This window comes from Phyllobates terribilis, unplaced genomic scaffold (genome assembly GCF_046119375.1).
Source record: "Phyllobates terribilis strain yellow unplaced genomic scaffold, ASM4611937v1 Scaffold_3__8_contigs__length_932513732, whole genome shotgun sequence".
In the NCBI taxonomy this organism is placed as follows: domain Eukaryota; kingdom Metazoa; phylum Chordata; class Amphibia; order Anura; family Dendrobatidae; genus Phyllobates; species Phyllobates terribilis.
The window spans coordinates 293,226,737-293,243,244 of NW_027362763.1; the positions used below are offsets into that span (position 1 = coordinate 293,226,737).

The window sequence follows — 16,508 nt, forward strand, 5'->3', positions numbered from 1 at the left end:
AACGCTTATATCTTTATTTTACCAAAATAATTATCATTTATCTGTTTAAAGCATTTCAATAAAGGAACTTTCTAAACACCGCCTCTGCATATGGGCCCCTATCTGTCATCTTGCGGTTGGATTTCAATCAGATTCTAAGAACTTGCAGTATAGGGTTGTGTAAATTTTCATAAGGTAATTTTAACTGAGTGCTAATTCTGCTCTAGGTTTACAAAATACTTCTTAGAAATAGCAGTGGAGATGGGAGGAGGATAATTTACACTCCATTTACAGTTTATTTTCAAAGGAGAAAAATAAAGTATATACTTTAATTTTTTTGGAGGATTGGAGAAAACCTGCTTGAAATGGAGCTTAACAGGAATAAACATTCATTTTAGTGCCGCTCCACCACAAAGTAATATATACAAGTGCTTTATGATGGCGTGCAGTTCTCTGCTCCAATCATCTGCTGCCCCGACTGTGCTGCCGCTAGTTTCCCAATCCATGTCAACTAAACCTGCTTCCTAAAATGTAGGAAGCCCATTTATTCTTAACCACAGGCATGAAACAGATGCAAACATGGGGAGAACCTGCCTACTCTATGCTGATTTTGCTCAAGGTCAGATTTGAACCCTGGACTCCAGTGCTCCAAAATAAAAGCGGAAACTACACAGAAACTCTGTGCTCAGCTTTCCCAAAACTGTTGTTTCCACTTTGGTAGCGTACAGTTGTCTAAAATATCTTTGTATGTTGTAGTGTTAATATTTTCTGTTATTGAAAGTAAGCACAATAGCCCCATACTGTCACCCTCCATCACAAAATTATATTATGGTTGATAGGTTTCAACAGGTGTTTGCCAAACTCAAAGTACAGTAAAAAGTTTCCAAAAGAACTGAAAGCTTGTGAAAGAAAGCTTGCTGAACCTTTGGGAAGTGTTTTCTTCCTGTATATAGGGTAGCGATGTTTGTATGTGGTACAGTTCTTAAAAGAGTTTTCCACTATATCTTTATTTTAAGAAATGTGTTGAAATAATTTTGTGGCACTTACTAATATTACTATGATATATAATATAATATAATAGTAATAAATGTTCTCCTCCTGCACTGGTTAGTACAGCTTTCCTATCTGAATATTACATGTTCTTCTCTTGCCCTGGTTAGTACAGCTTTCCTATCTGCATACTACAGGTTCTCCTCCTGCACTGGTTAGTACAACTTTCCTATCTGCATATTACAGGTTCTCCTCCTGCACTGGTTAGTACAGCTTTCCTATTTGTATATTACAGGTTCTCCTCCTGCACTGCTTAGTACAACTTTCCTATCTGCATATTATTGGTTCTCCTTCTGCACTGGTTAGTACAGCTTTCCTATCTGCATATTACAGGTTCTCCTCCTGCACTGGTTAGTACAGTTTTCCTACCTGCATATTACAGGTTTTCCTCCTGCACTGGTTAGTACAGCTTTCTTATCTATATATATCAGGTTCTCCTCCTGCACTGGTTAGTACAACTTTCCTATCTGTATATTACAGGTTCTCCTCCTGCACTGGTTAGTACAGCTTTCCTATCTGTATATTACATGTTCTCCTTCTGCACTGCTTAGTACAGCTTTCCTATCTGCATATTACAGGTTCTCCTCCTGCACTGCTTAGTGCAGCTTTCCTATCTGTATATTACAGGTTCTCCTCCTGCACTGCTTAGTACAGCTTTCCTATCTGCATATTACAGGTTCTCCTCCTGCACTGGTTAGTACAGCTTTCCTATCTGTATATTACAGGTTCTCCTCCTGCACTGCTTAGTACAACTTTCCTATCTGCATATTATTGGTTCTCCTTCTGCACTGGTTAGTACAGCTTTCCTATCTGCATATTACAGGTTCTCCTCCTGCACTGGTTAGTACAGTTTTCCTACCTGCATATTACAGGTTTTCCTCCTGCACTGGTTAGTACAGCTTTCTTATCTATATATATCAGGTTCTCCTCCTGCACTGGTTAGTACAGCTTTCCTATCTGTATATTACAGGTTCTCCTCCTGCACTGGTTAGTACAGCTTTCCTATCTGTATATTACATGTTCTCCTTCTGCACTGCTTAGTACAGCTTTCCTATCTGCATATTACAGGTTCTCCTCCTGCACTGCTTAGTGCAGCTTTCCTATCTGTATATTACAGGTTCTCCTCCTGCACTGCTTAGTACAGCTTTCCTATCTGCATATTACAGGTTCTCCTCCTGCACTGGTTAGTACAGCTTTCCTATCTGTATATTACAGATTCTCCTCCTGCACTGCTTAGTACAGCTTTCCTATCTGCATATTACAGTTTCTCCTCCTGCACTGGTTAGTACAGCTTTCCTATCTGCATATTACAGGTTCTCCTCCTGCACTGGTTAGTACAGCTTTCCTATCTGCATACTAGAGGTTCTCCTCTTGCACTGCTTAGTACACCTTTCCTATCTGCATATTACAGGTTCTCCTCCTGCACTGGTTAGTACAGCTTTCCTACCTGCATATTACAGGTTCTCCTATTGCACTGCTTAGTACAGCTTTCCCACCTGCATACTACAGGTTCTCCTCTTGCACTGGTTAGTACAGCTTTCGTACCTGCATATTACAGGTTCTCCGCCTGCACTGGTTAGTACAGCTTTCCTACCTGCATACTACAGGTTCTCCTCTTGCACTGGTTAGTACAGCTTTCCTATCTGCATATTACAGGTTCTCCTCTTGCACTGGTTAGTACAGCTTTCCCACCTGCATACTACAGGTTCTCCTCTTGCACTGGTTAGTACAGCTTTCCTACCTGCATATTACAGGTTCTCCTCCTGCACTGGTTAGTACAGCTTTCCTACCTGCATACTACAGGTTCTCCTCTTGCACTGGTTAGTACAGCTTTCCTATCTGCATATTACAAGTTCTTCTCTTGCACTGGTTAGTACAGCTTTCATATCTGCATATTAGAGGTTCTCCTCTTCCACTGCTTAGTACAGCTTTCCTATCTGCATATTACAGGTTGTCCTCTTGCATTGGTTAGTACAGCTTTCCTATCTGTATATTACAGGTTCTCCTCCTGCACTGCTTAGTACAGCTTTCCTATCTGCATATTACAGGTTCTCCTCCTGCACTGGTTAGTACAGCTTTCCTATCTGTATATTACAGGTTCTCCTCCTGCACTGCTTAGTACAGCTTTCCTATCTGCATATTACAGGTTCCCCTCCTGCACTGGTTAGTACAGCTTTCCTATCTACATATTACAGGTTCTCCTCCTGCACTGGTTAGTACAGCTTTCCTATCTGCATATTACAGGTTCTTCTCCTGCACTGGTTAGTACAGCTTTCCTATCTGCATATTACAGGTTCTCCTCCTGCACTGGTTAGTACAGCTTTCCTACCTGCATATTACAGGTTTTCCTCCTGCTCTGGTTAGTACACCTTTCCTATCTGTATATTACAGGTTCTCCTCCTGCACTGGTTAGTACAGCTTTCCTTTCTGCATATTACAGGTTCTCCTCCTGCACTGGTTAGTACAGCTTTCCTATCTGCATATTACAGGTTCTCCTCCTGCACTGGTTAGTACAGCTTTCCTATCTGCATATTACAGGTTCTCCTCCTGCACTGGTTAGTACAGCTTTCCTACCTGCATACTACAAGTTCTCCTCTTGCACTGGTTAGTACAGCTTTCCTATCTGCATATTAGAGGTTCTCCTCTTGCACTGCTTAGTACAGCTTTCCTATATGCATATTACAGGTTCTCCTCTTGCACTGGTTAGTACAGCTTTCCTATCTGTATATTACAGGTTCTCCTCGTGCACTGCTTAGTACAGCTTTCCTATCTGTATATTACAGCTTCTCCTCCTGCACTGCTTAGTACAGCTTTCCTATCTGCATATTACAGGTTCTCCTCCTGCACTGGTTAGTACAGCTTTCCTACCTGCATATTACAGGTTCTCCTCCTGCTCTGCTTAGTGCAGCTTTCCTATCTGTATATTACAGGTTCTCCTCCTGCACTGCTTAGTACAGCTTTCCTATCTGCATATTACAGGTTCTCCTCCTGCACTGGTTAGTACAGCTTTCCTATCTGTATATTACTTGTTCTCCTCCTGCACTGCTTAGTACAGCTTTCCTACCTGCATATTACAGGTTCTCCTCTTGCACTGGTTAGTACAGCTTTCCTATCTGTATATTACAGGTTCTCCTCCTGCACTGCTTAGTACAGCTTTCCTATCTGCATATTACAGTTTCTCCTCCTTCACTGGTTAGTACAGCTTTCCTATCTACATATTACAGGTTCTCCTCCTGCACTGGTTAGTACAGCTTTCCTATCTGCATATTACAGGTTCTTCTCCTGCACTGGTTAGTACAGCTTTCCTACCTGCATATTACAGGTTCTCCTCTTGCACTGCTTAGTACAGCTTTCCCACCTGCATACTACAGGTTCTCCTCTTGCACTGGTTAGTACAGCTTTCCTACCTGCATATTACAGGTTCTCCTCCTGCACTGGTTAGTACAGCTTTCCTACCTGCATACTACAGGTTCTCCTCTTGCACTGGTTAGTACAGCTTTCCTATCTGCATATTACAGGTTCTCCTCTTGCACTGGTTAGTACAGCTTTCCCACCTGCATACTACAGGTTCTCCTCTTGCACTGGTTAGTACAGCTTTCCTACCTGCATATTACAGGTTCTCCTCCTGCACTGGTTAGTACAGCTTTCCTACCTGCATACTACAGGTTCTCCTCTTGCACTGGTTAGTACAGCTTTCCTATCTGCATATTACAGGTTCTTCTCTTGCACTGGTTAGTACAGCTTTCCTATCTGCGTATTAGAGGTTCTCCTCTTGCACTGCTTAGTACAGCTTTCCTACCTGTATATTACAGGTTCTCCTCCTGCACTGCTTAGTACAGCTTTCCTATCTGCATATTACAGGTTCTCCTCCTGCACTGGTTAGTACAGCTTTCCTACCTGCATATTACAGGTTCTCCTCTTGCACTGCTTAGTGCAGCTTTCCCACCTGCATACTACAGGTTCTCCTCTTGCACTGGTTAGTACAGCTTTCCTATCTGCATACTACAGGTTCTCCTCCTGCACTGGTTAGTACAGCTTTCCTACCTGCATATTACAGGTTCTCCTCTTGCACTGCTTAGTACAGCTTTCCCACCTGCATATTACAGGTTCTCCTCTTGCACTGGTTAGTACAGCTTTCCTATCTGCATACTACAGGTTCTCCTCCTGCACTGGTTAGTACAGCTTTCCTACCTGCATATTACAGGTTCTCCTCTTGCACTGCTTAGTACAGCTTTCCCACCTGCATACTACAGGTTCTCCTCTTGCACTGGTTAGTACAGCTTTCCTATCTGCATATTACAGGTTCTCCTCCTGCACTGGTTAGAACAGCTTTCCTATCTGTATATTACAGGTTCTCCTCCTGCACTGGTTAGTACAGCTTTCCTATCTGTATATTACAGGTTCTCCTCCTGCACTGGTTTGAACAGCTTTCCTATCTGTATATTACAGGTTCTCCTCCTGCACTGGTTAGTACAGCTTTCCTATCTGCATATTACAGGTTCTCCTCCTGCACTGGTTAGAACAGCTTTCCTATCTGTATATTACAGGTTCTCCTCCTGCACTGGTTAGTACAGCTTTCCTATCTGTATATTACAGGTTCTCCTCCTGCCCTGGTTAGAACAGCTTTCCTATCTGTATATTACAGGTTCTCCTCTTGCGCTGCTTAGTACAGCTTTCCTTTCTGCATATTACAGGTTCTCCTCCTGCACTGGTTAGTACAGCTTTCCTATCTGCATATTACAGGTTCTCCTCTTGCACTGGTTAGTACAGCTTTCCCACCTGCATACTACAGGTTCTCCTCTTGCACTGGTTAGTACAGCTTTCCTACCTGCATATTACAGGTTCTCCTCCTGCACTGGTTAGTACAGCTTTCCTACCTGCATACTACAGGTTCTCCTCTTGCACTGGTTAGTACAGCTTTCCTATCTGCATATTACAGGTTCTTCTCTTGCACTGGTTAGTACAGCTTTCCTATCTGCGTATTAGAGGTTCTCCTCTTGCACTGCTTAGTACAGCTTTCCTACCTGTATATTACAGGTTCTCCTCCTGCACTGCTTAGTACAGCTTTCCTATCTGCATATTACAGGTTCTCCTCCTGCACTGGTTAGTACAGCTTTCCTACCTGCATATTACAGGTTCTCCTCTTGCACTGCTTAGTGCAGCTTTCCCACCTGCATACTACAGGTTCTCCTCTTGCACTGGTTAGTACAGCTTTCCTATCTGCATACTACAGGTTCTCCTCCTGCACTGGTTAGTACAGCTTTCCTACCTGCATATTACAGGTTCTCCTCTTGCACTGCTTAGTACAGCTTTCCCACCTGCATACTACAGGTTCTCCTCTTGCACTGGTTAGTACAGCTTTCCTATCTGCATATTACAGGTTCTCCTCCTGCACTGGTTAGAACAGCTTTCCTATCTGTATATTACAGGTTCTCCTCCTGCACTGGTTAGTACAGCTTTCCTATCTGTATATTACAGGTTCTCCTCCTGCACTGGTTTGAACAGCTTTCCTATCTGTATATTACAGGTTCTCCTCCTGCACTGGTTAGTACAGCTTTCCTATCTGCATATTACAGGTTCTCCTCCTGCACTGGTTAGAACAGCTTTCCTATCTGTATATTACAGGTTCTCCTCCTGCACTGGTTAGTACAGCTTTCCTATCTGTATATTACAGGTTCTCCTCCTGCCCTGGTTAGAACAGCTTTCCTATCTGTATATTACAGGTTCTCCTCTTGCGCTGCTTAGTACAGCTTTCCTTTCTGCATATTACAGGTTCTCCTCCTGCACTGGTTAGTACAGCTTTCCTATCTGCATATTACAGGTTCTCCTCCTGCACTGGTTAGTACAGCTTTCCTATCTGCATATTACAGGTTCTCCTCCTGCACTGGTTAGTACAGCTTTCCTATCTGCATATTACAGGTTCTCCTCCTGCACTGGTTAGTACAGCTTTCCTATCAGCTTAGCTCTCCTGTTCTCAAAATGTGTAAAATAAAGAAAAAAAGGATGGCACTTTGTGTAATACGTTTTGACAAATCAATATAGGAAGTAGAGTTACCCAACGAGTGGATGCTCACCACGTTTTAATTGTTTAAAAGTGTGTCTCACCCTATAAAGGGTTAGGATGAACTGTGGTGATTGCTGATGCCTGGTGCCTCCTTCTATGTCTTCCTTTCTCCAGAGGAGTTTGATTGTTTCACCAAACAAGAGTAGGTGCATACATAGTACAAGAAAGACGCTAAGGCGTTGTCACTCCATCAGAATATAGCATCAGTCCACAGGTAGGGTAAGAGATGCTATTTTATTCATGCAGTGTCTTAAATGTTATGCTCTCAGTCTCCGGGGATCTGCTTCCCTTCTTCATACCAAATATAAGATGTCTTGTTTTTAGTCTAATGAAGGCGAACAGAACACTTAATCTTATAAGACACTATATGAATATAATACCACCATTTACCTTGCCTCTGGACTTATTTTGAGTAACCTCACCAATTTTAGCGTCATTCCTCTACTATATCCGTATCTACTGTTCTCACAATGGCTGCTGATGGAGGAGCGCGTGACCAGACGTGTACATCAGCCTCCTCCGATTGAAAGACACCGCAATTGATATAACTGTTTTCTATCCTGGCTTCAAAGTACAAAACCGTATAGTATCTTATGACTGCACAGCAGCAGTTGTACTGTTGTGTAGTGTGATCATGTTGTATATGCACGGAGCTGTCATTAGTGTTTTGTTCATTTGCACAGACCATTGGGTGTATAAGTAGCATTTAGCTTCTTAAAGGTCAGTGTTGTTTTGATTAATAAGTCTTACATTTCTCCTTTATTTTATAACTTCGGGATTTATAAAGCATAATGTACCATGGGAAAAGGAAATTGATTGTTCTGATCCTTTAGTTCCAGGACAACATCCCTGATTTCCTAAACAAAATCTATTGTTATCTCTGTTTGAGTTGTCATCATTCCTTTGGCTTTTCTGGCTTTATGTGAGATTTTCTCTTTTTCTGTAAATTGCGATCGAATGCCCTTTATAGGATTTTGTGTCTCCATTAAGATAAAAGTAACATAATCCATTTGTCTTTTAATTGTATTTATTAGATCTGTGAGGTTTTCTGTGTGATTTTTTGTTTAATCCTTCATAGCTTCACATGAGAATTATTGAGAAACAACATTGGCCGCTGTCCATGACGACTTGCGCTTGCTTATTCTTTCTGGTTCTTTAAAGCGAACCTGTCACCATATCAAGTACGGCCAGCACCTATAACGCCTCTTTTACAGCATTCTTGTATGCTGTATATATGTCCCCAATCCGCTCTGCAAGGCACAAAAAAAGAGCTTTTATTCTACTCCCATTCAGTCCGGTCCGAAGGGCGTCTCTGGTCTTGATCCGGCTCCTCCTCTCTTCTTGAGATCACCATCCTCCTTCATGTGGATGACTCTTCCTACATCATCCACACAGTGCCCTCTATTTCACTGCTGTGCAGGTGCTATTCTTCATGCTCTGCCGAGGGCTGAGCAAAGTTCTGTAGTGGTCATGTGCTGGCAAAGGCCGAAGAGTGCCGATGACCGATAGGCCGGCGCATGCGTACTACAGTGCTTTGCTCTGCTCTCGACAGGGCAAAGAGGAATGCACCTGCGCACGAGCGTGATGGAGGACACTGTCTGGAAGACGTAGGACGTGTCATCTACCCAGAGCAGGGAAACAGGACGGTGATCACAAGAAGAGAGGAGGCGCCGTATCAAAACGTCGGACCGCACTGCAGGTGAGTATAATAAAAGGTCTTTTTTGTGCCTTGCAGGGAGGATTGGGTAGTTATGTACAGCATTCTAGAATGCTGTAAAGGAAGGCTTATAGGTACTGATTGTACTATATATGGGGAAAACCTGGTGACAGACTCCACTTTAACAATTGATCCAAACCACCAGCATGATAGATAACATGAAAATTTGTCAATTTATTTTGTAGGTTTATCCCCATCTATAGGGGTCCAAGCCACACTTATAAAGTGCAGAGACTGACCGAGTTCACCTGCTACAACTTCAGAATACAGGCTGTGAATGATGCTGGGGAAGGACCATTTTCTGACATCTACACCTTCGGTACAACCAAATCTGTGCCACCAACCATTAAAGGTTAGTTTTCTATTTACTGCTCGAGCCAATACCCGGATATTTATGGGGAAATATTAACTACTTTGGATGACTAAAAATGTTCAATGACATACTGTGTTGGAAACACTCAGAGGCTACCCTCATCTCAGACATTTATGGCATATGTACAGTCTGTGAATGCATAGCACTAAACCTCTCTGTTTCCAACAACATGAGACTGGGTCCCACATCTCATACGTTTATAGCATATCAAGTGGAATCTGATATAGGAATACCCCTTTAATTTCAACATGTAAACATAACTATCCTGATCTGTTTTAATAAATACTTGTATTCCCTATAATATAAGAATTCCAGGAGAACTGACCATTCCTCTTTGAAGGGACTGTCAGGACAGAATGATTCTTCAAATGAAGTCCCACCACTTGGTGCTTCACAGCGGGCCGATCATTTAAATACACCTTCCCATCTGCTTGTTGTCCAAACCGACCCCCTTATATGATTGACAGCTCTGGCTTCATACAGCCAGAGAAAGGAGGAGATAGATGGAAACCAAGCCGGTGGGAAGGTGTATATAAATGATTGGCCATGCCGTGAAGCACTGAGCGATGGGACTTGGTTTGAACAGTCATTCTGTGCTGACAGTCCCTTTAAGTATTTGGTGCTGGGCAAATTGTCCTGTGGACTCTTCCCCTGAGTCTGTGGCTTTGCACACACTGCTACTTCTTATCTTGTCTATATTAGAAGCCAGTGGTCATTGGTGTTGATAGAATTCTGCCCCAGCTATACCTGGTTTGTGATAATTCTCGCCTTGTATTACCCCATGATGTTTCTCTTTTTGCCAGCAGGCATTAAGTAACTGTATCTAGTTTTAATGTATTCCACATTTGTTTTGCATCTGTAACATGAGCGCTTTGTGGCTGTTTTTTAACCTATCAACCTTACCCATAATGATTTTATTTACAAAGCTGCAAACAATGTGCCAACCAGTAATCATGCCAGAAGCATTTACCAATACTATTGTCCTGTACACATAGCTGCCATGTAAAATGATTGTATATTACAAATGCAGAATAAGTCATCAGAAATCCATTAGCAGATGTCTGTCTCTTTGTACATCAGATTTTAGCTATTTACCTTGCAGGGTTAATAGCCTAGCTTTTTTTTAAGCTGGATACACATCCTTTCTAGTTAGTGATATATTATCATTATTATTGCAGTCATGTGTAGCTGAAGGCGAAGACAAAGTTACATCCACATTATGTGATGCATTATGTGTAGTGCCATGGCGCTGTATTCCTGAAACAGTTGTTCTGGATTATAATAAAAGATCTGCTTTTTGCTATAAACAACCTTTAGATCTAGTATTGCTATTAAAGGGAATCTGTCACCAGGTTTTTGATACCTAATCTGAGAGCAGCAGATAAAAGAGATTTTTGTCAAAAGTACAGCAAGCAGCCGCGTATGTGACGCATCGCTGCAGTTGGGGGTCTCTGCCCCTACATCATGCTGCTCTCAGATTGGATAGCAAAAGCCTGGTGACAGATTCATTTTAAGTGCCATTCACTTAATAAGGTTTGAGCTACAATCCTAGACACAGTCCATAGTAATATGTGCTACTATTTCTGGAAAAATGCAGCTTCTTTTCGGCTAGAAGTCGTGGAGGCTTGTGACATTTTGACAACCAGTTCAGACTTTTTGCAATAGTCTCAAGTTTTCCCGCAAGATTTCTTTCAGATTGCGTTGCAATATTGGCATCATTTCATTATTACTCGCTGGTGATCCTGGTAAACAATTTCCTATATCTGTTTCCTGGACTTTATCAAAACTGATCACGCTTAAAAAAAAAGTAAATAAATGGAAAATAGGTTGTGACTGGTAACTTTTTTTTCCGTAAGCCAAAAAGAGAAGTTCTGTTGTTTGCAAGGAAGAAGATCGCTCTCCAGTAAAAGGGCATTGCCAAACTGATCCCCATGTGTCGGCTTCCTAGACCCCTGTGAGTGTGATGGCAGTAGAGTACAGGGGTATCTCCAATCACAATGGACTTTTTAGGGATTTTTAGCTCTTAAAAAAAAAAAAAATTCAGTTCTAATTCATGTAATGGTTGGGGTATTTTTTTTCCAGCTCCTCGTGTAACACAGTTAGAAGGAAACACATGTGAAATTGCCTGGGAGACCGTATCACCTATGAGGGGAGATCCAATTGGATATATTTTGCAAGTACAGGTCGGGCGAGAGTCAGAATATAAACAGGTAAGTCCAATTTATATAAGCATTATGTTACCGATGGAGCTTATTAATTCTTACTACTCCAGTACATTTTAGGTATGGCAAATCTGAGCACCCTTTTTGGAAGATACATAAAAATATATACTATTGATACGAGTATATCATACTTTCTAGCATTTATAATCTTTCCTGCCGGAGCTCAGCGTCTTCTTACTTGAAGTACTGGTCTAGTCTGCTCATCCATCTTGACTATGAGAGGCTCGTAATTAGCCCCAGGACTCATTTCCCTGAGTTTTAGAGAAATCGTAATTAAATTGTAATTCCTTGAGAGACAATCATAACTCATACTGTTAAGCTCTAAAATCATAAGTCAGACGGCAGAGAGAGAACCCAAAGAGCAAATTACTGCAAATCCCCAAAGAATTCTAGGATGAAATTTCATTTTCACTTTTGAAATATTTCCTAATTGTTCTAGATAACATTATTATTGTTCTCTTTAATACTAATCTGTAGACGTAGAATATCATATCCGAAATGCAGTCATATTTATTAAATTCATTATTTTTTCTCGGTAAAAGGCTGCACATGATACATTTTATATTTTTTGTGTCTGTGTCCAATGCCTATTAGTGTAACTTATAGCACTAATGTAGAAATCTTGTTTTTGCAAGTTAGTATTTATGATATTGAAGAGGTTTTATGTGATTAGAAAAACACAACCGTTTTTTTTTTCTAGAAACTGCGCCACTCTGTGTTGGTTATTGTAGCTCAGAGCTATTTACTTTTATGAAGATTAGCTGCATCACCATACACTGCCCATACACTACCCATGACATGGGCGAACGGCAATGCTGTTTCAATAAGAAAACTTGTGAAAATTCAGGCATGGCTATAGATAATACACAAATTGTCTCTTCAAAGCGAAGAGGATTTGGACTCTAATGCTACTTATCGGAAGTAGGAATCCTACAGGTCAATATCCAACCTAAAGCTGTGTGCCCACGATGCGTTTTTCAAGCGTTTAGGCTGCGGAATTTCCGCAGCGTAAACGCTTGGTAAACCTTCCCTCATGGTCTCCAATGCAATTCCGCACTTTCAATGCCCATGCTGCGGATTTTTCCGCAGCGTTTATGCTGCGCTCAAAAATCCGCAGCATGTCCATTAATTTTGCGGAAGCGCTGCGTTTTCGCCGCCATTGACTTGCATTAGAACGCGCCAATTCTGCAAGACTGCATCTGTACTTGCGTAATTGGCGCTTTCTAATGTGCGGATGGTACCCGGGTGTCGAGAAGATGAGACTCTCCTCCACACCCAGGTACCATTAAAAGCTGTAAAAAAAAAGAATAAAATAAAAAATAAAGATTATATTCACCTTCCAACGGCCCCCGGACTCCTTCCCTGTGCTTGCCGACAGATCGCGCAGGACTGAAGGACCTGCGGTGATGTCACAGTCATGTGACGGCAGGTCTTTCAGTACAGCGTACCGCGATCTTTTGGCAGCCAGGAACGAGCGCAGCAAGACTAGGGGGCCATCAGAAGGTAAGTATAGGTTTATTTTTTTATTTTTAACCATTCTCTCGGGTCACACCATTTGCATGGATTTATATAGTGTGACCTAGTTGTCGAGCACTTTCCAAGTGATGCTAAAATCGCTTGGAAAGCGCTTAACACCCGCGTGCGGAAATGCAAGTGAAGAATGCTTCATTTCCGCATGTCCCTGGCATGAAAAACGCATGTACAATCCGCATGTACAATCCGCATGCGTTTTTTTCTGCCAGGGAGATGCAGAAACGCTCAGGAAAAAATCCTGAGCATTTCTGCATCGTGGGCACATCGCCTAAATATACAAATTGCCTCTTCAGAGAGGAATAGGATTTGGACTGTACTGCCACCTTTTGAAAGTAGCAATCCTTGTAGCAATATTGACCCTTTAACAAGCCTTGTCTCATGACTTAGGATAAAAGCCAAACCAGAATCTCAGTTTGCAGACATGTGTTTCAGGGTGTTGTCCCTCCTCCGTGTAAAGCATGAGATATGATTTTACTAGGTGAGAAACCTCTGACTGGGGTCCAAGGGGTAATGTTTTGGAGATTGACATGCCAGGCTAAGGAGGCTTAACAGGTCGTGCAGTGCTCCTCTGGGAAATTATATCACGCCCACAGGGATGTGTGAAGGAAGCACAAATATTCAAAGTTTTATCAGGATCTTCGTAATGGAGAGCAGAGATTCTCATTTTCTGTGTAGTGATAGAACAAAGTGTCTGAAGATGTGGTGGGGAGTTTTCTGCTTGCAAAAATGCACACATTTTTGGATAACTTGTTGTCCAGCCACTTGAAAAAAAAATTGGGCTGAGCTTAGCACAGAGGGGACATTCGCAAGAGGATTATGATATTTTAAGCCAGAATTGGCAAAAATTTTAGCAGAAATCCAAGCTGTCTTGTAGCTTGCATAAGTTTTGGTTTCTGGAACACTGACATAAAAAAAGATGTGTGTGTGCTCCTTTTAATAGCATTTTATGAAGGCTGGTGTATGAAATCCTAGTCTTGATTAATTCATACCTTGATGTTTATTTTGTTAGTAAAGAAACAACAGTGACTGATGGACATCACCAGCCCTCTGTTGTGAATTCCCTTACAAACTCTCCATATCTCATACTCCTACATTAAAGGTCTGATTACATGGACCGTCCTTCAGCACTAAACAATCAACGATCAGTAAGCATATTCCAATCGGTGGGTCGTTTAGTAGCGTGTTTACATAGGGAGGCCAAAGTAAACGATGCGCACTGAGCAATCTGTAATAAATCATGCACATAGGCTCCCACTGTTCTCAGCAGTTTGAGCCCTGTTTACACAGGACTGTGCACTGTCGAGAACGATGATCTTTCGTGAAAACCAAAAGATCATTTCACCTGATGAACAACCATTTTGGTCATTCATTGGATGATCAGCAACCTGTTTACACTGTGAGATGATCATGAATGAGCATTAATAAGGACTCTCATTCATAATAATCTTTCAGTGTAAATGCAGATTTAACACCTGATTTTTTTTAAGAAGTTATCCTTTATTATAGTTTGTAGTATAAGTGGGGAAAATTCTGAAGCACTGTAAATTAAATGCACTTACAGTAGCTTGATCCGTATCCACACTCTGGCCATAGCTTAATTCCAGACATGGGGACCATACAGGGCAATACGTTTTTTGGAATGTGGTAAAAAAAAAAAATGTCGCATACACTGAAGATAGGAATCTGCAGACACCATGCATCATTTGCTACACAGATTCAAACCCATGATTACAGTTTTGCAAGGATTTAGCTTAGCTACTATGGTTTACTTCTCATGGTCCCATATTCAACATTTACTAAGCATCAGGCCACTTTGAAAAGTAACATTAAAGTAATAATTGCAGTTATAATACTGGTTTAGGCTCTGACACCAATCATTATTCATTTAAAGGGAATCTATCAGCAGGTTTTTGCTACCCCATCTGAGAGCAGCATGATGTAGAGACAGATACCCCGATTCCAGCGATGTATCACTTACTGGGCTGCTTGCTGTCATTTTGATAAAATTACTGTTTTATCTGCCTCAGATCTAGCAGTTCTCTGACTGTTGAGCCCTATATAACCACTTCCACACTGCTGATTGGCAGCTTTCTGCCTATGTACAGTGTACACAGAAAGCTACTAATCAGTGGTGTGGGCGTGGTTATTCGGAGCTCATGAATATGGATGACTACTTGGCAGCAGGTTTACTAGTCCTCTAGTGATTGTATCAAAATTATACTAAGAAGCCCAGTAAGTGATACATCACTGGAATCAGGGTCTCTGTTTCTACTATGCTGCTCTCGGATTACATGGAAAAAACTTGGTGACAGATTCATTTTAATACATTGCGGCCAATAAAGTCTATACAATGTTAATTAAAAAAAAAGTGTGCCCAGGTTACTTGACATGTATTCCTTTTTTTATATGGCTGTCCATCTAGTAGTCCTGAAAGAAGAGTCTGCACAACAGGGCCATTTAGATAAATAGGCAACACATAAAATTTACATGAGAGGGTAAGACATATCCCATGTACGGTAACTGAATTAAAGCAAGATAAAAATAACACATAGAAGCACAATATGGGAATTATGATAAATTGAGCAAGAGTCAGTAAATTGCTACCTAATTTCAATCTCTCCTTTCGCATGAAACGCATCTCCTGCATGACGTGGAAATTGCATATAAATGTGAGGAGAAGGGCATTTACGCTCTGAGAAATATCATTTACATTTTTACTTTGTTACAAGATGTGGGAAAATAGAAATCCCACTCCCTGCCTTATATATCTTCCTCCATATAACTTCAGTTTGCACTGATGAAGGAAAGTGTGTTAAGAAATGCAATTCTAAGTCATGCTAAGCACAGATATGATGGGGTATAATATCAGGATCAATTTGCTTGGATCCCACACGCTTTATGACAGTTATCATTAAAACTAAACACTTCGGTGAACTCTGTAACCTAAGACAGTGAAAATAAGGCTTCTCCAGAAAGCAGGAGATTTCTATCCAAGCTTCAGACCATGCTGCAGTTGCAGTAAAATCCCAGTTAATAAAGATCCCCTTGTCCCCTCAGTATTTACCTACTGGGGATAAATTTAGGTGACGATCACTAAAATTCAGAAGTGATTGGAAACCTTTTGTTGGTGAAACGTTGAGGCTGGTAAGAAGGCGCAAAATAATCTTCCCAACACCTTTTTCAAAATAACCATAAACATAAAATGTACTTAAAGTGACTCTGTCACCAGGTTTTTGCTACCTAATCTAATAGACAGCATAATGCAGGGGCAGAGACCCTGATTCCAGCAAAGTGTCACTTACTGGGCTGCTTAGTGTAGTTTTCATAAAATCAGTGTTTTATCAGCAGGAGATAATCACTATGGGATTAGTAAACCCGCTGCCAGGTAGTCAAGCATATTCATGAGCTCTGTATAACCCCGCCCCCACTACTGATTGGTATCTTTCTGGCCATCTACATAGTACACATAAAGCTCTCAATCAGTGGTGTGGGCGGGGGTATACAGAGCTCCGAATTCAGAGAACTGGTAGATCTACAACAGATAAAACAGTGATTTTATCAAAATAATAG

At 41.4% G+C, this 16,508-nt stretch overlaps 1 protein-coding gene across 2 annotated transcripts in view; it reads left to right on the forward strand.

Moving 5' to 3' along the window:
• The window catches only part of FNDC3B (fibronectin type III domain containing 3B), a 413,666-nt gene that overhangs the window by 389,810 nt on the left and 7,348 nt on the right, over positions 1-16,508 (forward strand). For both annotated transcript variants that reach the window (XM_073674905.1, XM_073674906.1), the window contains exons 24-25: positions 8,996-9,162; positions 11,266-11,393. In XM_073674905.1, the coding sequence (XP_073531006.1) occupies positions 8,996-9,162; positions 11,266-11,393 (295 nt within the window). The remainder of the gene's footprint in view (positions 1-8,995; positions 9,163-11,265; positions 11,394-16,508) is intronic.